This window comes from Prionailurus viverrinus, chromosome B2 (assembly GCF_022837055.1).
Source record: "Prionailurus viverrinus isolate Anna chromosome B2, UM_Priviv_1.0, whole genome shotgun sequence".
NCBI classification, from domain to species: domain Eukaryota; kingdom Metazoa; phylum Chordata; class Mammalia; order Carnivora; family Felidae; genus Prionailurus; species Prionailurus viverrinus.
In genome coordinates this window covers 63,237,031-63,263,199 of record NC_062565.1, presented here as the reverse complement: position 1 = coordinate 63,263,199, position 26,169 = coordinate 63,237,031, and the positions used below count along the sequence as shown (strand labels likewise).

At 37.6% G+C, this 26,169-nt stretch overlaps 1 protein-coding gene across 1 annotated transcript in view; it reads right to left on the bottom strand.

Moving 5' to 3' along the window:
* Positions 1 to 21,593, bottom strand: part of COL19A1 (collagen type XIX alpha 1 chain) — a 354,142-nt gene extending 332,549 nt beyond the window's left edge. The window contains exons 1-2 of the mRNA XM_047860196.1: positions 21,541 to 21,593; positions 8,133 to 8,259 (exon numbers count right to left, since the gene is read on the bottom strand). Of these exons, the coding sequence (XP_047716152.1) occupies positions 8,133 to 8,223 (91 nt within the window). The 5' untranslated portion in view covers positions 8,224 to 8,259; positions 21,541 to 21,593. The remainder of the gene's footprint in view (positions 1 to 8,132; positions 8,260 to 21,540) is intronic.
* Positions 21,594 to 26,169: the final 4,576 nt, after the last annotated feature.

Below are 26,169 nucleotides of genomic sequence, written 5' to 3'. Positions count from 1 at the left end.
TTAAATGTCCCTTCATGAGGGCAGCCTTCCCTGCCCACCCTATACATAATAAACAACCTCTCCTCCCTTCATATCATGTAAGATTGCCAAATACAGAAGGAAACCAAAACAGGATGCTCATTAAATTTGAATGTCAGATAAATAACAAAGATATTTTTAGTATAAGTATATTCCATGCAATGTTTGGGACATACTTACACTTAAAAAATTCATTATTTATCTAAACTTCAGATTTAACACAGTGTCCTATATTTTGTGCGGCAACCCTGCTCACATGCTAATACTCAGTGAGGCCAGGTATGATGGTAGCATGGATTAAAGAGGTGACAGTGGAAGATGAAAAAAGGGGAAGTAATTGAGATGCAAGAATCAACATAACGTGATAAAGGACTGAATGTAGGGAGGAAGGAGAATTGGTTTACTTAGCTGTCTGGGTAAAAATTTAGTTTCTGTAAATGAGTCCCGCTTGAGGAAGAAAAGATTTGTCAATGAATAAATTAATCTGTGGTGGAAGAGAGAAGGAGTTAGAAAGCTTAAGTTGGGGGCGCCTGGGTGACTCAGTCAGTTAAGCATCCAACTCTTGATTTTGGCTCAGCTCGTGATCTTGAGGTTCGTGAGTTCAAACTCTGTGCTCTCAGCATGGAGCCTGGTTGGGATTCTCATTCTCATTCTCTCTCTCTCTCTCTCTCTCTCTCTCTCTCTCCCCCCCACTTCCCCTCCCCCCCCCACACACACACACACTCTCTCTCTCTCAAAATAAATAAGTGAACTTAAAAGAAAGAAATGTTAAGTTGGAAGTGCCATTAAGAAATTCAAATTGTTAAGTTATTGATAGATAGAAATACAGGCATGGAACTCAAAACAGAGGTCTAGTGTGTGAAGTAAATTTGGGAGTACTAGAATATAAATCACATTTAAAGCCATGAAGACGGAAGAGATTACACGCAGAATGAGTTGAGAAGAAAAGATGGGAAAGGACTACCTCCTGAGAAATCTCAACATTTCTCTCCCTCATCCATTTTTCTTGCTTTATTTTTCCTATTTCTTCATATCTTCAGAAGTACACATTCAATACATTAAGGAGCTATTATTACCTGTAAAATCACAATTAAAATCTGTCTAGCTGCATAGATATTCTATTTATCACTCTTCTTTTCTAACATGCATTAAAGAAAATTGTTTTCTTTACTTTTAGTAACAAAACCTATAACACAGCATTTGCCTCAAGATTAGAGTCGGGAAACATAGACCAATGGAATAGAATAGAAACCCCAGAACTAGACCCACAAACGAATGGCCAACTCATCTTTGACAAAGCAGGAAAGAACATCCAATGGAAAAAAGACAGCCTCTTTAACAAATGGTGCTGGGAGAACTGGACAGCAACATGCAGAAGGTTGAAACTAGACCACTTTCTCACACCATTCACAAAAATAAACTCAAAATGGATAAAGGACCTAAATGTGAGACAGGAAACCATCAAAACCTTAGAGGAGAAAGCAGGAAAAGACCTCCCTGACCTCAGCCGTAGCAATCTCTTACTCGACACATCCCCAAAGGCAAGGGAATTAAAAGCAAAAGTGAATTACTGGGACCTTATGAAGATAAAAAGCTTCTGCACAGCAAAGGAAACAACCAACAAAACTAAAAGGCAACCAATGGAATGGGAAAAGATATTCGCAAATGACATATCGGACAAAGGGCTAGTATCCAAAATCTATAAAGAGCTCACCAAACTCCACACCCGAAAAACAAATAACCCAGTGAAGAAATGGGCAGAAAACATGAATAGACACTTCTCTAAAGAAGACATCCGGATGGCCAACAGACACATGAAAAGATGTTCAGCGTCGCTCCTTATCAGGGAAATACAAATCAAAACCACACTCAGGTATCACCTCACGCCAGTCAGAGTGGCCAAATGAACAAATCAGGAGACTATAGATGCTGGAGAGGATGTGGAGAAATGGGAACCCTCTTGCACTGTTGGTGGGAATGCAAAGTGGTGCAGCCGCTCTGGAAAGCAGTGTGGAGGTTCCTCAGAAAATTAAAAATAGACCTACCCTATGACCCAGCAATAGCACTGCTAGGAATTTATCCAAGGGATACAGGAGTACTGATGCATAGGGCCACTTGTACCCCAATGTTCATAGCAGCACTCTCAACAATAGCCAAATTATGGAAAGAGCCTAAATGTCCATCAACTGATGAATGGATAAAGAAAATGTGGTTTATATACACAATGGAATACTATGTGGCAATGAGAAAAAATGAAATATGGCCTTTTGTAGCAACGTGGATGGAACTGGAGAGTGTGATGCTAAGTGAAATAAGCCATACAGAGAAAGACAGATACCATATGGTTTCACTCTTATGTGGATCCTGAGAAATTTAACAGGAACCCATGGGGGAGGGGAAGGGAAAAAAAAAAAAAAAGAGGTTAGAGTGGGAGAGAGCCAAAGCTTAAGAGACTGTTAAAAACTGAGAACAAACTGAGGGTTGATGGGGGGTGGGAGGGAGGAGAGGGTGGGTGATGGGTATTGAGGAGGGCACCTTTTAAGATGAGCACTGGGTGTTGTATGGAAACCAATTTGTCAATAAATTTCATATATTAAAAAAAAAAAAAAAGATTAGAGTCGGGAACGTGAAAAGTAGCAATACCCAAGAGACAGAATTGGTTTCTTTTCTTTTCATAAATAGAGCAAAGAAGAACCTTTAGGTGTTTCACACTTTTTCTAAAAAAAGACTAAAACAGACTTCCCGTTGGACTGCAGGGGAAGCAGTCCTTTTTATTTTATTGTTACGGGTTGCCCGCAGACCCCTGTACATTTCCTACTTTGACAATATCTTTGAAAAGGATTACAGAGTGTCCCAGGTTTGGAGAAAAACACTGGTTAATAAATAATAGGTAAAGATTGTTGGACCAGAATATAACAAAAATAATATGGAAAAGTGACCAAACATGAAAACAAAAAAAGTGAGAACACAGCTATTTTAACAGAAAAAGTCACAAAAGATCACAAAATCCTTATAGCATCTTGTGGGTTTGTCGTCGTTGTTGTTGTTGCTTTTAAAACAAAGCTGTTCCTCCAAAGAATACCTGGTTAGGACCTATAATATTTATTTATAATTGTGAAACTTTCCTCCACTTTAAAAATTTAGGAGTTACACAGTATATTTGTCAGTTACATGGCACCACATTGAACATGAGGAATTCTTAAAAACACAAAACCCTCCATACGATAGCACACTTTCCACTCTTGAGTTTAAGAGTGCAGTGTGTTTCAATTAATAAAAGCCAAATTTCAGAATAACAGTTTTTCCTTATAATTGATAGTAAACTAGCTTTAAAAGGTATATGTGTATGGTCTAGGGCCTAAGTTTATAATCAATTCCATCTAGACACTTAACATGATGTTTTACCATAAGTAAAAGAAATGGCATTCTATCATCTCTCCTTTTATCAAGTCTGGTTTAATTTTTGTTTTGTTTTGTTTTGGGGGGGATTTTTTTTGCTGCATTTCCTTACTCTGTTCTTCTGTTTTTATTAGTTTTGATGATAACTCAGTAGTTGGCCTTAGACCAGGTTTAGGAAAGTAGAAGAAAAAGAGGAGCCTTTAATTACATAAACATAGTACATAAACTTCTATCACAGTGGAAAGTTTTAAGAAAATTTAATGCAAATTTTAAGATCTACACAATGTATGTTTTTAATACAATTCTCTTCTCTTTAATATGATCCTCTTTTGACAACTGAGCTGAAACCGCCACATTCAAATTATTTATCTACAATATGAAAATATATAAATATGCCTTAACTCATAATCTCAATGTAATAGTAAAACTGATAAAAGAATAAGAAATAACTGAATTCTTAATGGCTTCAAGATTTTAAAATTCAAGTTGTATTGCATCTTTCCATATTACTCCTGAATTCTATCCCAACTGGAACAATATTCCAAGCATCATTAAATATACTATAGAGTTAAAATAAAGCAATTAAAAGATTCAATTTATCCTTCGTATATTTAGGTTTAACAGTAGACTGTTGACAACTTCACAGACTCCAAAGTTGAAACCCTAGCCTCTCCCTCAGATTTGTTATATTTTATTTTTAGATGTAATCACTTCCCTCCGGTAAATGGTTAGTGACCACACACACAGGTCTGCACATGAGGAAACTAAAAAGGGAACCTTGCACTGTGAATCAGAGACACAAGACACAAGAGCCCCCTGTCAGGCCATGCCCAGCGTGTCATATTCTTCAATAATCCTTATGACAGTGCTGTGCAAACATTTTCAGTTAATGCAAATGATACCTGAAGTTAAGCAATTGCCATGGCATGTTCAGTATGTGTTGCTTCAGGAGCACCTTCTACCAAACAGCCTGATAAAAATCAACTTAATTTTTGTCTGTATTACTTTCTCTCAGTGCTTCATGTTATGTGAATCTTGTTAAGAGTTCAGATTAATTCTGAATTCACACTCCTTAGGAATATCTTTCAGAAAGATAAATTTGGTAAAGTTAATTGGACCAGAATATATGCATTCTAGTAGTCCTACATACAATAAATAGAACCTGATTGAAGAATTGCAATACCATGGGGCACTTGGGTGGCTCAGTCGGTTAAGTGTCCGACTTCGGCTCAGGTCATGATCTTGTGGTTCGTGGGTTCGAGCCCTGCATTGGGCTTTGTGCTGGTGGCTCAGAGTCTGGAGCCTGCTTTGGTTTGTGTCTCCCTCTCTCTGTGCCCCAACTCCCGCTCATGCTCTGTCTCTGTCTCTCCCTCTCTCTCAAAAATAAATAAACGTTAAAAAAATTAAAAAGAAAATAATTGCGATACCAAAGCTGCAAAAGCAAAACATTCAGGAGAATTCCAAAATGGGGAAGTTTCAGTAGTGTAAAATGATTAAGTTCTAATGTTGCTGCACAACATTGTGCCTATAGTTAACAATACTGAATTATATATACACTTAGATATTTCTTAAGAGGGTAGATGCCATGTTGTGTTCCTACCACGGTTTTTTAACTTAAAAAAGTTACTAAAGGCAAAAATAACAAAAAATAAATAAAATAAAATAAAATAAAATAAAATAAAATAAAATAAAATAAAGAAAACCTGGTAGGTAAGATGCAAGATAACCAGCTAAGAAAGAAAAAAAAAAAAAGACAAAAATGTCAGCTAATACTCCCAAAGGTGAGTATTTCTACAAGTGTTTTCCTTAGACATATCATATTAGATTCACGTGGGGAGTCTGTTAAAGAAATTAATTGCCGAATCCCACCCAGCCTGTCTTGCATAATGGCAATCTCAGAGTGGGATTTAGGAATCAATACCCCAGATGATTCTTGGTCAAACTAAAACTGGAAATTGATTTATTATAGATCCTTCAAATCATTATTATTGTTAAAAGCATTGATTATGCACTAGCATGTCCCTAAAACTGTGTCCATCTCAACCAAAGATTCATTTTCCTTTCTAACCAAAGAAGTCTTATCCTCTCCTGTTAAGTTGCAAATTTCATTACCTACTAATGCTTCTTAAAAGGAGGGAACAAACAAAATAACTAAAATTAACAACTCAGGCAACAGCAGATGTTGGCGAGGGTGCAGAGAAAGAGGAATCCTTTTGCACTGCTGGTGGGAATGAAAACTGGTGCAGCCACTCTGAAAAACAGTATGGAGCTTCCTCAAAAAATTAAAAATAGAACTACCCTACGACCCAGCAACTGCACTACTAGGCATTTATCCAAGGGATACAGGTGTGCTGTTTCGAAGGGACACATGCACCCCCATGTTTATAGCAGCACTATCAACAATAGCCAAAGTATAGAAAGAGCCCAAATGTCTATCGATGGATGAATGGATAAAGAAGATGTGATATACATATACAATGGAGTATTACTCAGCAATCAAAAGGAATGAAATCTTGCCATTTGCAACCACGTGGATGGAACTGGAGGGTATTATGCTAAGTGAAATTAGTGAGTCAGAGAAAGACAAAAATCATATGACTTCACTCATATGAGGACTTTAAGAGACAAAACAGATGGACATAAGGGAAGGGAAACAAAAATAATATAAAAACAGGGAGGGGGACAAAAGAGACTTATAAATATGGAGAACAAACTGAGGGTTGTTAGAGGGGTTGTGGTAGGGGGATGGGCTAAATGGGTAAGGGCCATTAAAGAATCTACTGAAATCATTGCTTCACTATATACTAACTAATTTGGATGTAAATTTTAAAAAATAAAAAATAAAGTTAAATAAAAAAAAAAAGAAGAAGATGTGGTACATAGATACAATGGAATATTACTTGTCAATCAAAAAGAATGAAATCTTGCCATTACCAATAACATGGATAGAACTAGAGTGTACTATGTTAAGCAAAATTAGTCACAGAAAGACAAATTTCATATGACTTCACTCATATGTGGAATTTAAGATACAAAACAAATGAACATAAGGGAGGGAAGCAAAAATAATATAAAAATAGGCAGAAGGACAAAACATAAGAGACTCTTAAATACAGAGAACAAACTGAGGGTTGCTGGAGGGATCTTGAGTGAGGGGATGGGCTAAATGGGCAAGGGGCATTGAGCAGGGCACTTGTTGGGATGAGCACTGGGTGTTATATGTAGGTGATGAGTCACTGGATTATACTCCTGAAATCATTATTGAATTATATGCTAACTAACTTGGATATAAATTTAAAAAAAAAAAAGGAGAGCACATAAAGAAATTGAGAGTCAAAACATCATCAGAGTGAACGCCCCTTGCCCTATGGACTTCCTTTTGCCATGAGTCACTTCTGATTTATTTCCCACTGAGGAAGGAAAGTGTTTTCCCCCCAAAAAGCATGACAGCCTCAGGATATCATTGATACAGTGGCAGAATATTCAAACTTTCATGTGGATTATTAGGAAATGCACCTCCTGACGAATTAATATAAAAATCACAAAGACTGGGACGCCTGGGTGGCTCAGTCAGTTAAGCGTCCGACTTCAGCTCAGGTAATGATCTCGCAGTCTGTGAATTTGAGCCCCGCATCAGGCTCTGTGCTGACAGCTCAGAGCCTGGAGCCTGCTCCCAATTCTGTGTCTTCCTCTCCCTCTGTCCCTCCCCTGCTCAGCCTCTCTCTCTCTCTCTCTCTCTCTCTCTCTCAAAAATAAATTTAAAAAATTTTTAAAAAATCACAAAGACTTACAGAACACTAAGAGATTAGATTTGTTATATCTTAGACTGTTTTTATGTGTGCTTCAAACTCAGAAGTCTCTACTAGAGCGTGTTTATACCCTTTAGCAATACTTCTTAAAGATATAGTCAAAATAGTAGGCACAGTAAGACTCATAGTTTCAGAATGCATCATCATATGTGACCATCGTCAGAATACATTATATGTGATCCTTTGCGTAGGAGAGTTGAAGTGTCTCTTTGCTTAGCAAATGGCTTCTCTAGTGTGTCTAGTTTGACTTAAAAGTACATCTAAATCAGTAGTTTATACATACTCAAAGTTCAAGAAAAGTTTTCCAAATTAGGCATGTAATTATTTTTAAAAATCAGAGATGAGAGTAAATGTTTCAAACTGCCTTCAAGCCCTTTGGAAATATTTGTGAAGTTGATAATTTAATAACTGCAAATAAATATCTATTTAGTGCTAAGTGCTCTAACAACTGTTCATCTTTTGTACATTTCATCTGAGATACTATAAAACTTACTTAAACTACATTTCCTTTTATATCTCCTAGTTTTCACTTTTCCCTAATTAAGATTAGACACGTCCCTGGTTAATCCTAATTAGTGATAGACATATGTACTTCTAACTTATGACAAGGGGTAAAAGAAGAAAAGTACATGCAGAGAATCACACACATATATTTATATTTGTAAATATCAATGAAAGGAAGGAAAGGCTATTTAGACTAATATAATATGGGAAAATGAGGTGATTTTAGAAATTCTCAATGTGCAAAATTAAAGGTCAATGGGAAAAAAGAATGAATTTATTTTGTACTTGTAGATTTAATCTATGGCCTCCTTAACCCCAACAATTTACTTCGATGAGTTTTAAAAATAACTTGAAGACTATAAATAACATTTGGTGACTGGACAAAAGAGGTGGCCTGGATACCTGACTTGTCCCTGACCGTCACGGAAGTGGAAGCAGGAAGCAGAAGCATTGCCATCCAGAGCCAAAGTTTCCAAGAGCCAGCATGCCTCATTGTGCCTCGAAACCATGTGAACAAGTGGCTGCAGGTCTGCAACAAAACAAAATACTGGAATTGAGCTTACAATTCCTTTCATCATTATCTCTAGAAAATCCTCATCACCAAAGAGAACACGATAGATTTTTATACTACATAGAATTCTATAATTGGATATATGATTATATATGTAGTTATACATAATTTATCAATATACACCTTAGTGTGTATGAAAAAGTTCCAAAAATATTTTCAGATTACTTCCTAATTATCAATGTCCACACAGCCTCTTATAACTTAAATTTTCTCTTCTTTTCATGTGTTTTTTAAAGCTATACCACTTTAAAATGATTTTATGTATGCAATTTAGAAATATAGACATATATATACACATATATATATATACACACACACACATATATGCATACACATATATGTGTGTGTGTGTATATATATATATATATATATATATATATAAATCTAATCTATAAATATATCTAAATCCTGGTAAAATACACCTAACATAAAATCTAAAATCTTCATCACTTTTAGGTAGAATTAAGTACCTTCATATTATTGTGTAATCATCACTATCATCCATAATTTCTCATCTTGCAAAACTGAGACTCTATAACTATTGAACATTAACTCCCCATTTCTCCCTCCCCAATCCTTGGCAACTACCACTCTACTTTCTGACTCTATGAATTAGATTATGCTAGGTAACTCATATAAGTGGAATCAGACAGTATTTATCCTTTTGTGACTTCATTTCGTTTAGCATAATATCCTTAAAGTTCATTCATGTTGAAGCATAGGTCAGAATTTCCTTCCTTTTTATCTTAATTTTTTAAGTTTATTTATTTATTTTGAGAGAGAGAGAGAGAGAGGGAGAGAGAGAGAGAGCGAGAGAATCCCAAGCAAGCTCTGCTCAGCATGGAGCCAATGCAGACTAGATCCCACAACAGTAAGATCATGACCTGAGCTGATATCAAGAGTCCAGTGGCTAACAGACAGCCACCCAGGAGACCCCAAAATTTCCTTCCTTTTTTAAAGCTGAATAATATTGCACTGTATATATATACCATGTTTTGTTTATCCAGTCATCCACTGATGTATACTTGGGTTGCTCCTGCCTTTTGGCTAATGTGAATAATGTTACTATGAACATGAATGTACAAATATCTATCCAAACCCTGCTGTCAATTCTTTTAGGTATATACCCAGAAACGGGATTGCTGGATCATATGATAATTCTATTTTTAATTTTCTTAAGAACCAACATACTGTTTGCCATACCAGCTACACCATTTTATATTCCCACAAACAATGCACAACAGTTCCAAATTCTCTCCATCCTCATCAACCTTATTATTATTTTTTTAATAGCAACCATCCTAATGGGTATGAGAGGGTATCTCATTATGTTTTTGATTTTCATTTCCCTAAGGATTAGTGATGTTGAAGGTATTTTCATATGCTTATTTCCATTTGTATATCTTCTCTGGAGAAATGCCTATTAAATCCTTTCCCCATTTTATAACCTGGCTATTGTTGAATTGTAGGAGTTCTTTATATATTCTGGATATTAGTCCCTTTCAGACATATGATTTGCCCATATTTTCCTCTTTGTTGTGGGTTACGTCTTCACTCTCTTGATTGTGTCCTTTGCTACAAAGAAATTTACCTTTGTGTCATCCAATTTACCTATTGTTCTTGTCACCTGTTCTTTTGGTGTCATCTACAATGGATTTATATTTTTACAATATAATCTTATTATTCACAATTCTATTTTCTCTTCTATATATTAGTGTTACACATTTTGTCTTAACTGATGTTACATTTTCTATAAACATAACTATGTTGTTACTGGGATGAATAATCACTGCTACTGGAGTGATTACTATACATACATGTGAAAAGCAATCTTTCCTTATGTTTAAAGAAAAGAATGGATATATATAATTCCTGCCTGAGCCTACCACTGGCATCATATTCAACATTAATGTGTTATCATCCATAACCATTTGTTTTTCTAACTATAGACTACTACTTTATAGGTATTACAGTAAAAGATTTAGTAAACAGAATCCCTAAAATGGAAAACTTAAATATTATGCAAATTAATTTTTATAGTGAAATAACATGAAAATAAACTGTAAGTAAAAATATAATGGCTCCTTCAGTGTATTTAACAATTGCAGTATTATTAGAATAGCTATTCTAAGACTTCTAAATATGCAAATAATATTGAATCATTTATTTGCCATCATTTAAATTTTATTCAAGAGTCAAATATAAAAGAATCCATCACACCAATGTCTAAATGTTGTCAGTACACACTCTAGAAAAAAACTAAACTTATCATCTTTGGTATTCTGCATGTGCCAAATACTCTAAGATCAGCACTTTAAAATTAATTCAAGAGTTTAGATATTTCTGGATGAATAGCTAGAAGTAGCAATTGCAACACTAAAATCGTGTGTGGTTCTAAATATCAAACAGCTGGTTTTATGCCTTATTTCTTTTAAACTCTTTCATCTAGATATAGTCTTAATCCTCATATGACTTTGCAAACTTATCCTATTATTTCAGCTAGTAGTTGTTAAAGCAATTAATTCTATTTCAAATAAATGAACTCAAAAATATTGATTTAATTATCAGAGATCCTTGATTTTTTTATTTTTAACCACGAATTTTATCTTCTAGACATTTTTGTTACTTAAAGGGATTTCAATTACTAACACATAGACAAGAATAAAAGAAGTTTTACACTATTATAGTCATTAAATATTCAATAAAAAATTACCATGCAAATAATCTTCAGGTACATATGAATTAAATCATAAAATTTTACCAAATATTTAAGCAGGAATTATCACTGACCTTTCATTTAAAAAATTTTTCAAAGAATAGACCAAGAGAACACAGATAAATCATTAAGGCAGCAAAATTATTACAATATACTCAACAATGATATTGTAAGAAAGAGAAAATTACTAGCAAATCTCTTTTGAACACAGATGTGAAACTGTCAACAAAATTTTAATACAGTAGAGGAAAACATCAACAAAACAAAAAGGCAACCTACTGAAAGGGAGAAGATATTTGAAATGATATATCTGATAAGGAGTTAATATCCAAAATATATAAAGAACTTATACAAGTCAACACCAAAAAAAAAAAAACAAACCCATAATTAAAAAATGGGCAGAGGACTTGAATAGACATTTTTCCTAAGTGACTTCTATTAGTTGATAAATTAGCAGTGTAGTATAGAGATTAAAACCATGGCTTATGTCTGGGCTTTGCCACTTATAAACAAGTTATGTAATCTCACTAAGCCTTCATTTATTTACCTGAAAACTGATAACAACACTAGCAATAAATTATTTAACAACTGGGGAAAGTATAGTAGAGGTCCTTGAACATAGTAAGTATTCATACAAATTACTTACTATTATAAGTGTTTGCTCTACATATTCATAAATAATAATAAAAATTGGGGGTGCCTGGATGGCTCAGTTAGTTAAGTGTCTGACTCTTGATTTCAGCTCAGGCCATGATCTCAGGGTCCTGAGATCAAGCCCTGTGTCAGGCTCTGCACTGAGGGGGGAATCTGCTCCAGACTCTCTCTCTCTCCCTCTCTCTGTGCCCCTCCTCTGCTTATGCATGTGTTTCTCATAAATAAATAAATAAATAAATAAATAAATAATTAGTAAAAGTTTAGTTATCTCCTCAACCTGAGGTTGATAGTGAAATTTGGACAATGGGAAAATGTCAAAGCACCCATAAATTTATGTTCATTGAAGCTTTGGTCCCTCTTACAGCAACAAAGACCCAGAGAGCTATATAGCCATATGCATATTAACTCAATCTTGAGGTCTCCCAACTGGTTCCTTGAGTCACTTAGAGGTTCATAGCACTTAGCTTCAATCTCATTTATGCAAAACATTTGAAGAATAAGATGTTATGTTTAGTTGACTAAATGTCCTAGTTATTGATGAATTGCCATTCCACCCTCTAATGAAATGCCTTTCACCAAGTTCAGCAAGAACTTGAGAGAATTCTTTGTTCTCCCCATTTAATTCAAATCTTGGTGGTACTTCCTATAGCTGACTACTCCCTCCTTGAAATCTTCAGTCTCATTGGTCATCCCGGCCCTCACACTCTCTGGGATTTCTCTCTAAATCCCTTCTCAAATCTTTTTGCTACCTGATATCTTAATCCTGGGATCTGTGGGCCTTCCCCACCTTGTCTTTATAATGTCTCTTGAGGTGATCTCACCATTTCTTGGCTTTAAACAGTACCTGTCAGATGAATCTAAAATTTGTATCCCCAATCCAGTCTTCTCTGAACATTAGACTGTAGCCAGCTGCCTATTCTATATTTCCTCTTAGATGGTGCACAAGACACCTATAATTTAATATGTCCAAGTTAAATGCTTGATTCTCAACGACAACTTACTCTTCTCATGCTCTTCCCAGTCTCAATTAGTGCCCATCAAAATGCTCAAACCAGGAACTCAAGCATCACACTGATGCTTCTGTCTTCCTTATCACCATCTCCCACATCCAAACAATCAGCAAGTCATATCAGTATTACCCCATACCCATCTCAAATCCATCCACTGCCCTCCATTCTTCTGCCATAATCCTAATTTAGGTTACCCTGGTGTAGATTCCTCAACAACTTCCTAACTCATTTCCCCTCAAATCTGCTATCAGCTTCTGACCATATTCACTCACTACATAGCACAGGAGAGCTTTTCTTAAAATAAAAATTGAATCACGTCACTCCCCTGCTTTAACCCTTTAAATGGTCTCCCATTGTACTTTACATGTAATCCAAAAGCCTTTCTATGGCCTTCTAGGCCCTGAGTACTTTAGCTCCTACTCTCCTCTCCAGCTTCACTTGGTACTCTCCTCTTCACTGATATCCTATCCTTCAAATTCCCATGTTCTTTCCAACCTCAGGACTTTTGTGCATGCTGTGTCCTCAACCTGGATCACACTGGGTCCTTTTCATCCTACACCTCTCAATGTAAATGTTACTGGGTGGAAGAGCTCTTACCTGACAGGTAAGTGTCCTTGCCCCATTATTCTCTAGCTCAGACAATTCTGTCTGTGGACATGTGTTTATTGCCCCCACTCAACTCTACTCTCCCTTGAAGGCAGAGACTATGTCTGTCTTGTCCATCACCTTATCCTCAGCAGCTAGCATAGTATCTGTGAAAGTAGGGGCTCAATAAACATTCTTTGAATTAAAATAAGTAACAGACTGCCAATTTCCAAATCTTAAGATATAGAAAAACATACTTATCTTTAAATCTGTAGTGATGATAATTTAATCTTTTATAATTCATCAAGCATTTTAAGATCTTATAATATTTCAAGGATCGACCATTACCATGAACATAGTATCGATTCGTACATCTAATTCTTAATTTTTCTCTTTTTAAGCTTTTTATTTTAATTCCAGTATAGTTAACATACAGGGTTATATTAGTTTCAGGTGTACATCTCTTTGTACATTTAAAACATGTTTACTATTTGAGGTTTCTATTGTTTTGATCCTGATTAAGTACAGATATACTCCCCTCCACTAGGAACATTTTTTTTTCCCACTAGGAACATTTGAAAAAAAAAAAAAAAAACTTGATAAAGGTCTCAAAATAAATCCTTGTATATGTTAAAACAAAACACCTTTTCCAGATCCTTAACCTCTGCTTCAGGCAGTTGCAGGGTGGGAAAAACCTCCCTTAGGGTCTTTCTGGACCTCTCCTCCAGATCCTTCTCACTGTCCCCAGAACCCTCAGGCTACTTCTTGCTGCTCTGCACCCACCTCCAGTGCCCTCCAGGAATTCTCAATTCTGGGCTTTGTCCACAATCTCCTCCATCATCAAAACTTCCCAATTTTCTATTTTGTCCCCTCAGCTAGATGACCATCAAGATAGTTTGATAAATTTATACAAGCCAATGTTGTCACAATTTAACTTATTGCTCTTCTTAGGTAAGATTTAAATGTTAACACAGACCTTCAATGCTGTCCCAACAGACTGCCCAATGAAGAGCCTCAGAATAACATATGTGGATATGGATGTTACTAAAGGCCTCAAATCACTTTTTTCAAAACTTGTACAAAGATGGCTCATGATACATTTTAAGAATGATGTGGGGAATATTGGTTACACATGTTCTCATTTTCTGAAGCACAATTTCTTTTATATGTGTATTTTTTGAGAGGCAGGCATGTCTCTTCCTAACACTATCACATTATAGGACAAGAGATCCACATATCATATGTCTAAATATATGAAAGTTAAAAATAAAGCTAATAAGACTAAGAAGAAATATGTTTTTTCCTTTTATCTTGGCAAGTATACCTTCACAAAGACTTGAAAGCCCAAGTCAAGTTTGGAATTGAATACAGCAGGCTACAAGGGATTAACTAGACTCTGGCCTGGACCAAAGCTCTTCCCTCACTTTTTCCCATTTTTGACTTGGTCTGCACCATGAGGGGCCTCACCTACATGTATGGTAAGATACCAATAAGTCTAAGCTCTGTCCATAACACCTGCAAGCAGTCACTCCTTGATACCTGCTTGGGCCTAAGAGTGTTCCCACCAGTGACTTGGTTTGCCCCTGGAAAGATGAATCCAAGGAAGAGGTCTGCCAGGTCTTATAAGAGGACTAAGGGTCCTTTGGTCAAGGAATTTCAGGACCTTGGGTTCCCAGAGCCTCAACTAGCAGCTTGAGCTTTGTGTGGATGGGTCCCCTTATATCTGTGGACTCCTAACCCTGAGAGCAGAAGCACATCCAGAGCAAGGCCACATAAGGGCCTTCCAAAATGTAAGGCCCAGAGCAGGGACCTTGTTGCCTGGGCCTAAGGAGAGTACAGAAGACAAGTACCAGGCCCTCATTCTACAGATATGAAGCATTAAAGCTCATAGAGAAGATCCCAGAGCCTGAGATACAAGTTCAGCTCTTCTTCACTAAGAAGCCAGTGCTGTTACACCATGATGTTTACTATCAGGATGTGGGATAGACCTTTAACTTCCCTATATACTTCCTTTAAATTTGTAGCTATTCTTTATCAAGATGCTAGCCAGATCCTGGGGGGTGCCTGGGTGGCTCAGTTGGCTGAACAACCGACTCTTGGTTTTAGCTCAGGTCATAATCTCAAGGTTCATGAGTCCAAGGCCCACATCAGGCTCCCCACTGGTGGTGTGGAGCCTGCCTGGGATTTTTCTCTCTCCCTCTCTCTCTGCCCCTGCCCTGATCGCTCTCTCTCTCTCTCTCAAAATAAGTAAATAAACTTAAAAAAAAAAAAAAAGCTATACAGATCCAGGCTGTAGTTCTTTCCCAGCACTACAAAGTACCAAAGTTCTAAGTGTGAGTATTCCAGTACTGCCAGTCTTGAGCAGACAACAGTGCCGAGGAGCTGATGAACTGTCTAAAATCATCCAGATAGCCCTATCTATAACCTATTTCCCAATGCTATGACAACAAAGAGATAAAGACCGACTGAAGGTCTGGCTATGACCTCTACTTCTAACCCATTATTCTCACCATCCTTGCCCAAGTGGAATAGTTTTGATACTGGTTGGCATAAGGCAATTTAAAAAGGAGTCACTGTCCTTTAAATTTCCATTATTCAGCTCTTGAAACCCTGTAAGGCAACCATGACACTGAAAATATTTTAATTAGGACATGAATTTTTTTATTCCTTATATATTTTTGAGAGAGAGAGAGAGAGAGAGAGAGAGAGAGAGAGAATGGAAGCAGGGCAGTGGCACAGAGAAGGGGACAGAGGATCCAAAGTGGGCTCTGTGCTGCTCAAACTCTTGAACTGCACGATCATGATCCCAGCTGAAGTTGGACGCTCAATCAACTAAATCACCCAGGTCCTCTAGGAGATGGATTTTTAAAAATTCTTTGTCAATCTAGATTAATGTACACAGAGCATAGAAAAGACAGAAAAGAGCAGTGGAAAACCTTAATCTTTCATTCCATCCATACAATGAGATTCCTACTATGTGCCACAGGGGATATAGTAGTCACTGGAGATACAGCAGTGAGCCAAACAGGGGAAGTCCCTGGTGTCACTCTGGTAAGGGAGACCAAAAATAAACAAACATACACATCATCTTTGAAAGACAGACACTAGGAATTAAAGGAAAGCAGAGTAAATAGGATGATGAAATAGTAGGCTTGCTAGATAAGATGGTCAGGGGATTCTCAGCACAAACTTTTGAGTAAACCAAACCAAATCTGCCTACAGAACATGAATCATTTTATAATGCTCATTCTGCATCTTTGAAATTTGGTATTAGGTAAAGAGTCTGAGTGTTAGAGTTAAGACATAAATAGAAAATAACATGGAAAAGACAAGTGAAAGAAGAAAAAGGAGAAAATAGAAAAGAGTACTGATTCACTTTATGTAGGCTGTTAAATGAGCAACACATTTCAACTTTTAAAAAAGTAAGTTTGATTTGTTACATGACTAAACCCATGTTCTCAGAGCATTCATTACAAAGAGTAATGCCGTGTGACTGGGTAGGGGTTTGATTCTTAAATCAAACTTCTTGACTACCCTCCAATATGCCTGTACATAACTCCAAGAAAATCTGGCCATAGTGTTGTGAAGTCACAGATCTTTTAAATAAGCAAAAAAACCAAAAAAAAAAAAAACCAAACAAACAAAAAACAGGTGTTAACACATCTGTTCTTTTACCAATTTTTAGAATCTATCTTTAGTGAAGCTAGAGCAGAGTCTATCAACTATTAGAGAAAGCCAGCTGAAAAGACATGCCTATAGAGTTAAATTCCAAGCCAATAATAGGACAAAAAATCTCAACATTTTAGGACTAGATTTAGCATTATTTCATAATTTCATCAATAATGAAATTGAAGCTGGTGTGCAGAGGTCGGATGCAGCTTAGGCAAGGTTTCTGCCCTTATTACAATCTACAGAAAGCTCTTGACCTTTATATTTTAATTACAGGCATCCTTTTTTACCTTAATAATCTGAGTTAGACATTTCAAAATCCGCTTTAATTCATTCTTTACCCCTCCCATATCAAATCTCTATCAAGTCTATCAAATCTACTTTTACAAAGTTCCTCTGAATCCATACCAACTTATTCATCCTCACAAAAACTGATTTACTTCACGTCCTTACCATTTCTCATCTGTAAAAGTGCAGGAGACCCCAAACTAGATTCCTCTGTTTCAGTCTCGTTCCCCTTGATTCTATATCCCTACTGCTCAAGACTTCTATTTCCATGACAGATCTAATCACTTTAGTGCTCTGCTTTTTTGAAGTCTCCTGGTGGTTTTTCATTGGCTATTCCTAAGGGACTCAAGACTCTCTCACCATTAGTGGAGTCCTCAACTCATCTGACCAGTCTCATGGCCTGCTACCTCCTTCCAAACAAACTCCACTCCATAAAACCCTTCACGATTACCCCACATGTGCCAGGCTTCTGCACATGCAGTTTTGGCTGTTGGGATATCGTTCCACCTGGTGATCATTTACTCTGCCTTCCACATGCAATTCAAATACCATGTCTTCTATGAAGTCTGCAGGAACCATCACAGAGTTCATTTATTCACTGTCTTGCAATCTAATAGAGTTCAGTTCCCACCTCTGCTTCAGCACAGTCTATACTGCACTTTAATAACTTATGTACATTCCGTCCCCCCTCCATACTGAATATCTTACAGAAAAAAAAGTGTCTTATCATTCGTGTTTTGTTCAAACATTAAATGATGTTTTAACACTAGCATTTAGTAGGTACTCGATCAATTTGTAGGAACACAGTCTAAGGCAATACGTTTCCAAAATTAAACAAATGAAAGGTTCAACCTGTTAAGTAATATATGCAGATATGGACTTAACATTTACAGAAAGATAGGAGGTGAAGAATTACAGACCAATATAGAAAAAAATTACTAAAAGAAAGCTCAGTGAACATAAGTTCAGTTATTTAATGAGATGCACAAAACATACTATTACTGAATTTCTCTTCCTTCACAGAAAATATATTCCCTGGTTCTTAATGTTTATAATCCTCTAAAGCTGATCAACTCTACCACATTTTCTCAAAATTCTGTGTTATTTCTCCTGTCACTTCAAAACTAGCACCTACTTCCAGAGGGTCTCCAAACTCAGGTCCCCTTTAAACATGCTTAACTGAGTCTCATCATCCTCAACAACTTGTTTGGTTAATTGATACACTTCCCTGAAATATCATTGTCTCCATCAACTTTTTTTGATACCATTCTCAACTTCCACCATTATGAGTGACCTACATTTTTTTGGATATCAATTCTTTAGCTCTGTTTCCACAGATATATCTATATCAACGATCCAATGCCACTTAAAATTTTAAATTAACATATATATTTCCTTATCTATCCAGTTTTCCTAATTTTCCCATCTGAAGGGCTCTATGACCTAATAATCTTACAATCTCATAATTCCTTTTGATTGTTTTCAAAGAGGTATCAGAGACCCTTTGGGCCTCACAAATATCCTAGTATTCTACTGGCATTCACCCTCTTTCTATCAATTTCCAAATTTAATACGCAACTTCCTCATCTGATTATATCACTACTGGCCTACAAAATAACACCCCAAAGAGCCCCTTGCCTCTCAGCCTCTCCTTTCCAGTCTCTCCCTGGCAAGTGTTATCTGCTCTCCTCATCTCCGGTTTCATTCCAGCTTGGATTCTCTGTCTTACCAGGCACATGACTGCTCACTCCCACCTCTAAGCCTTCACACATGCCATTCCTTCTGGCTGGAATGCCCTCTCTCTTGCTCTCTTCTGCTAAGCCTCTTTATTCTCTGCCTCTTTAAGATATATGACTTTAATGCAGCCTGCCCTGAATAATCCAACTCCAATCCCATTCATTCTCTTTTTTCCAAGATCCTTTCCAGGTTATATATTAGCATCTCTCTCTAGTCCTACTAATTTTTCATTTTCCACTTGAATTTGTAATTATGATGCCACTTAGCCTCACAACTGTGGTTTCTATCTCCATATCTTCTCTTGCCTCTAAAACCATCCACTGTCTGTACCCACTGGGCATTTCTACCTGCTCCAAAAAAATGAACTACAATTTCAGCGAGAGAGATTAAACTGAAAGACCATAAAGTAGATAGAAATTTTCCATTTCTGGAGAATACCATGGGCTTCCTTCTGTTTTAGATGGTTTCCTTGGATGACAATGATTCAGATACAGAGATGTCCCAACTGTGATAATAATGACATTTGCTTTTCTTTCACCTTTTTGCTTTTTCTCTGGCCTTTTCATATCAGGTTCAGGCTCGCTCTGCTGCTCTATCACCACACCTCCACCCTCCTTTCCCAGGAAACCCAACTTAGATTCCTTACCAGTTTGAGAGCTCAGGCCGGACAAAACCTCATGGAAGCACCTGCCAGTCACTCTCTCCATTTTCTATCCCCTAGAGAGAGAATGAATTTTTCCACCCCTGGCGATTGCCTCCTTCTTTTCCATCCTGAAGACATATTCCCAGTCAAAGAACCATGTCAAGCCTCCTCAGGAAGAGATTTTAGGTACGTGTGCACCATCTGAACAACTAAACATCTCAGTTTCTCCTTGGCAGGCACATACCAAAAACCTCTACTTGCGTGCCACTACAGCTCTCTCCTCACACACCAGTAAGGAGATGCTGAGAGACCACACGTTTGATAAAGTAGTGTGTTTGTTTGTTTGTTTGTTTGTTTGTTTTAATCTCTTTAAAAAACGGCAGTGCTGCTTGGTTTGGATTGAGAATAGCAAGCGCCATTGCTCTCTCACTTTTTGTTGGGGTAGGGGTAGGGAGAGATTTTGGAGTGATTGTATTTCATTCCCTCCGTTATCAAGCACATATAAATTCCTCCTGAGCGTCCCAACCATCCCCCCACCTTGTTTCTCCTCAGATTTCTCCTCCAAGCAGAAGACGGGACCAATCAGTCTTGCAACTGTGGATGCAACGAGGCAGCACAAGTATTTCCTTTACCCTTGCACTCCCCAACCTCAAGCTGGGGCTCACCATCACTCACTGCTGCAATTCCTGGATGGTTCCATTAAAACTCTGCGCATTCTCGGGTTCTGGGTTCTCCTCTTTTTGATCCCCAGCCCACTGTCCCCTGAGGCTGGCAGTGAGTTCTGGTACCCTGTCCCTCTCCATTTCCCCACCTCTCCCAGCCTCTGGGGCTCCTGCAACCTGGCCAGCCCACCACCGACCCGCCTGCTCCCTCCCTCCCTCCCCCTTCCCGGGACAGGTTTCGCTTACGCGCCCGCCTGCTCAGAATGAGCTAGCGTGCCCGGCGGCCGAGGCGCGCTTGGTTCCGGGCCAACAAACTTCTTCGGGACCCTGCAGTGCCCTAGCGGGCTGCGCGGCGCCGCCTCCCTCCTCACGGCCGCGGTGGCGTCGGCGCCGGCGCGCTGACGGCGGTGGCGGCTGGATCTCGCAGCTAAGGCGGCGGAGGTGGGGGCCGCGTTCTCCGAGTGCCGGGACCTGGACGTTCCCGCGGCGGTGGCGGCGGCGGCGGCGGCAGGGACGGCGAGGACGGCGGGGACGGCGGTGGCGCTCGGTCGGGCCGCGCTGCGCATGCTGCAGGGTAATGAAGGAGCAGCGCCGGACGCCTGGAGGCTGACCGGGGCTGGGGGAGGCCCTGGTCCCGGGGTCCCCGCCCGCGCAGCCCCTGGAAGCAGCACTTGGGAGAAATACCCGCATGTCAGAATAAGTAACCCCGGGCCCGAGAGCTAGGCGCCGGAACCTCGCGTCTGCCAGTTTACACCCCTTAACTGTCTCCTTGTTTCTAGTGGGTAACGTCTCTAGACGTAGACCAAAAAAATACGATCTAACGGCATGAATTTCTATTGAGTTTATTTGTTTTGTGCATTTAACCCCATGGATATGTTCTTCTGTCTTTGATGTCTGTTCTCACCCGCATCAGCGGTGCTGGTAGCTCTCCTTTACAAACACTCGTAGCCAGAAAAATCACCTAGAACTAAAGTATAACGCATAAAGCCTGCATTATGTGAACATCTGAGCACAAACTACATCATATATAGCATATTAAAGTGGCCGTAGCGTTCCAAACGTTTTTGGTCCCGTCGTTAAGCCACCTATGGGAATGCGTAATTGCAGGTGTGCATTATTTATCCACCAAAACATATTTACATGTGTAGCACAGTTTTTACATTTTCTTGAAAAGCAGATGCACGCAAATGACCAGAGACACGAGCAGATGATATAGAACCGGCATGTGTGCGAGAGATCAAGGGAAACGGCCGGTGGCAAAGCTGCGCAGCTTACCTTGAATGTGTGTTTGAGCCCCTCAGAGGCGCAGTGGAGTCCGGCCAGGGCTGCCGCACCGCCGAGGAGTGGCCCGAGTGAGCTCCCTGCGAGTGGGGAAGGGGGACGCATCTCTGCCCTTATTAGTCTCTCCCAGTGTGACCCTCCCACTCGACGAGGACGAGGACTCCGCAAGACAGGACTCCGCCAACTCATGCACAGGTTTTCCTTAATTACAACAATGTCGCCTTAGAGCTAGGAATAATGACTTCCAGGTTTTTGTTTTATTAGCAGTTTCACAGAATGACTATTGGAGGCAGGTGCTTAGAGTTTCTCACTTTGATTATGAAATGTCTTCAAAGTATTGTGTGTGGCATACATTCACAGGTAATAATTGGATTCTTAATAGTTGAGCTAAAAAAAGATATCATTTGTGTATCATTTTTCACTTTTATGTCAGTTTATTTAAAGTTAATCAAGAGAGTCTGTCTGCCTTCTAATCATGTTCATGTGTACAGGTTTGTGTGGTATGGTTTGTCTCAGAGTTCATAAAAGTATTTTGTGATTTTAAATATTATGTCTTTCTGTGGATTGGTGCTATAAATCCTGGGTTTTGAACTCTTTGGGATCTCTTTGAACATGTGAAGGTAACATTTTTCTGCAGATCTCTGTGTAGGTATTTGTGGGTGTGTGGAGAGTTCCATATCTATCTATCTATGTGTGTATATATATATGTATATATATATATATATTTGGGTATATATACTAGGTATACATGTATATTTGAAGGCATATATACATATATGTATACACATATTGTGTGTATGAATACATATACATATATATATATATATATTTGAAAGAAAAGTAAAACCATTATAGAATTCAGAAAAATAATCAGGCATTAGAAAACAGATAAATTGGTTTAATCGTCTTTAGTTCAGTATTGCCATATTGGGGAAATAATATAAAATATGTTATTGATGCATAATGGTGAAAATCAGTAAGCTTAAAAGTTACCTTAAACCATAGAAATATGCTTCATGTGTCAGGGCTCATAAATCAGGTAACAAATAAAATCTGGCTGGCAAAAAATAAAAATGTTAAGAAAAATTTTAGGAAATAGCCCATTTCCACTTCATTGAAGTCAAACTATTAAAGAGTCAACTTTAATAGTGGTTTTTAAACCTGTCTTTCATTGTAGTCCAAATACCTGCATTTAGTGTTGCATCCATAGTGATGCAAACCATGTTTATAAGGCTAAATTTAAAACCTCTTGGTATGTTTCCTTCTGGTGTGATTTTCATCACTAATTTTTGGTTGACTGTGGAAAGAGGCCAAGGAGGGAGGATATCACATGAGTCACGCTGCTCAAATGGCCATTTGGAAACCATGATTCACAAATCTTCATCAGATTTTTGGTGATTCTTCTCTAATTTTTTAAAAGCATTGTCCCTATTTGAATTCTTTTTTTTTTCCTCTTTAAGCAATTGTACATTACCCTTCAATTACTAGTGAATTGAAATAAGAGCATCTGTGTTTCATTTCTCTGATAGACAATTATATTCACTTTATTTACATTTAATTAGTACTATTTAAAGCAAGGCTTTAAAACTACTTAACAGAAAGCCTGAAATTTTGCCTCTAATTTGTGTTTTAATACAAGTAAATCATCTTTATTTTAGCATTACTTTCACAAACACTTTAATAATTTCATAATCTTTATATGTTTTTGACCTAACCGCTGTTATATTTGTCTTTCTATCTCAGATTGCTCCTTTTCCTACTCACAGCATTGAACTGAACAAGAGTTTGGAGAAATGATTAAAAATAAAAATTATTATTATCTGTTGCTTAGTTTGTTCCTAGATACACCAACAATCCCAGGTCAATAAATATTCCTGGTTTTTCTTCCAGGAAAGGGTTCAAACTGGGGCTGGTTTCATAATAACAAAATATTATAGCCCTGGATTTTGGCCTGTTAGCAAATTCTTTTCATCGAATTTTAAAGTGACTTCAAATAGAAAGAGCCCCTAACCAAGCACCTTTTATTTATCCGACCCAAATACAATTATAAATGATCAGTTTTTCTACTCGCTTCTGAAGCTACTGCTGGTAAAGGAACATCTGAAAATAATAGGAGATCTGACAGGACTTTGAATTCTGGCAAACAGCTTGCAGGGCTTCTAATGCCCAGCTTAGCTGTATGCACGTGCTTTAAAAAATTAAAAAGATTTGAAACACAAACTGCTTTCGACATTTATGCACCATGGAAGTCATGTTTAACTATTTTTATGCCATATGAGGAATAAATACCTTTAATACATTAAAAAACTGTTCCATACAGTTTTAAGTACAGTGTAAAGCCCCACTTACATAATCTAAGTGACATAAAAGGAACACTGCACCATATTTTGATAATTGCCCCATAATAAATTTAAAGAATGTATTTTTTGTCTAAGCCTCACTTCTTAATCTCCTGGGTAAACACGGAGATTTGTTTTTCCTTTTCTTCTTTTTTCTGTACTTCTGTACTCCCAGCCATGTTTCTTTGCCTTTTCCTTTTCGTAATTCCTTTCACTTTTCTCCTCCTTCAGAGTTTCCATTTTCCAAGAAGAAAGAATTTCAGCATTGCCCCCAGCTAACTTCTTAGTTACCAAACCATAAGAGTGTTCATTCTTTATTGAATTTACAGGGCACAGCCATACATGACTCCCATACATATCCCATGGAAATACTTCAATGCATCAATAGTGGATGAACAGACGTTACTGTTAACTGTAATTACCAAGTCTGACTTGTCATCGCCTGCACGCACTTCCCATTCTTTTCCTTTTTAGACCAGTACTACATGTGATATTCTTAAAGGTAAACAGAAAGTAGTCATACTAGTTCTAAATTTGTAGTAATCATCAAAAGTAAGGGCTTTTAAAATTTTTTAGATGCTATTTTTACCATTGTTTCTGAAAATAATTCTCCTCACAGAAAATAATATTCCACTGGTTGTTGTTATGCTTGCTTCCATTCCTGGAAGATATTCTAGCTCCTCACATTGACTCAGCTTAGAAATGAGAGGAAGAGGTGATCATAGATCTGACATTCACTTAGTTTATTAGACTTACTTCCTACGGATCGGTGACCCTGAAAGGAAATATGCTAAAAGGCAAATGCCTGACTGGGGAAAATGTTTATTAATACACATCAGCTCTCAAAAATATTTTTTTAAATGGAGACAGATAAACATCCCAATAGAAAAATAGGCAAAAATATGAAAAGGCAATTCACAAAGGAAATGCAAATGGTCAATTAACACATGAAAAATATTCAATTAAATTAGTATTCAAAGAAATACACATTTCTAAGTGAATGATTTTTTTCTCCTACCCATTTTGCCAGGACTAATATTAATAATTATATTCAGTGTTGTCATAAACGAGGAGCATTCTTACACTTCTAGAAGCAGCACAAAATAGTTGTCTTTCTGAAAGGGCAAATTAGCCATGCATATTAAAACTTTGAAAACTCCTCTGAAACCGTAACTGCTTATTTCTGACTTATGATTATGGGGGATTTTGATTTCTTCCTTTTGCTTATCTATGACAATATAAAGTTTCTATAGTGAATGTGTATTACTGTTATAATAAAAACATCACAAACTAATGTGGTATTTTCTATATCTCCAACAAATTAAAAAAGCAACAGTGTTGAGAGAGCCAAGAAATTTGCCTCTCAAGTACTCTTTTCAATCATTTCCAGCAGGAATCTTCTAGGTAAAAATTAGTATGTAACTTGAAACATTTGAACTTACTCCAGTGACTTCACTAGGAATCAGATATTAATTAAACCGTTCATTCCACACACATTTTTGAATGCCTCTTAAGCTGAGCACTGTAGAGTATACAAGGATAGGTTGCACGTGGGCCCCACCTCCTGGAGTTTAACATTTAGTAAGAAAGAGAAGACATGTATACATACACAATGATGTCATGAAATGAAAATACAAAGTGCAATAAAGTAGATATAAAATACTAGGAAAGCTCAAAGGAGAAGAAAACCATATTGATATGTATAAGCATGAGAGTCAAAAAATTTCAGTGAACAAAAATATATCCATTGTTTTGTCAGTCTAAATAAATATAACTAAAAGTCATCGTAGAATCATAGTACTAGAAAGGGCACCGTAACTAAATAGTTAATTGTGACATACTAAGTTTACTGTTCCTATAATATTTGTTGAAAGAATCAACAAAAGAAAAAAAAATTAAGAATCAGCAAAGAATAAGCCCACTTATGTCCCGATTCAGATGAGGAAAATGAGGTTTCTTTCCTACAGAGCTAAATCCTTTCCCGGGAATTCAAGGCCTTAAACAGTGTCATCTAGGTCCCCTCACCTCAAACGCCTGTGAGGCCACAACCAGATTAAATGCTCGTAGCTACAGAATGAACAGGCCCAGTGCTTTCTCCATGCTGTTACTCACGCTTCTTCCATCTGAACCTCGAAGTGGCCACTGAAATTCTGCCAGTCATTCGAGGCATGTTTCAGGTGTTATCCATAAGATGGTTTCTTCCCTGGCCTCCTCTCACCAAACTCTCCCCCCACTTCTAGACAGTGGTGTGGTTTGCTCTTGTTAAATGACAATCTACTTTCCA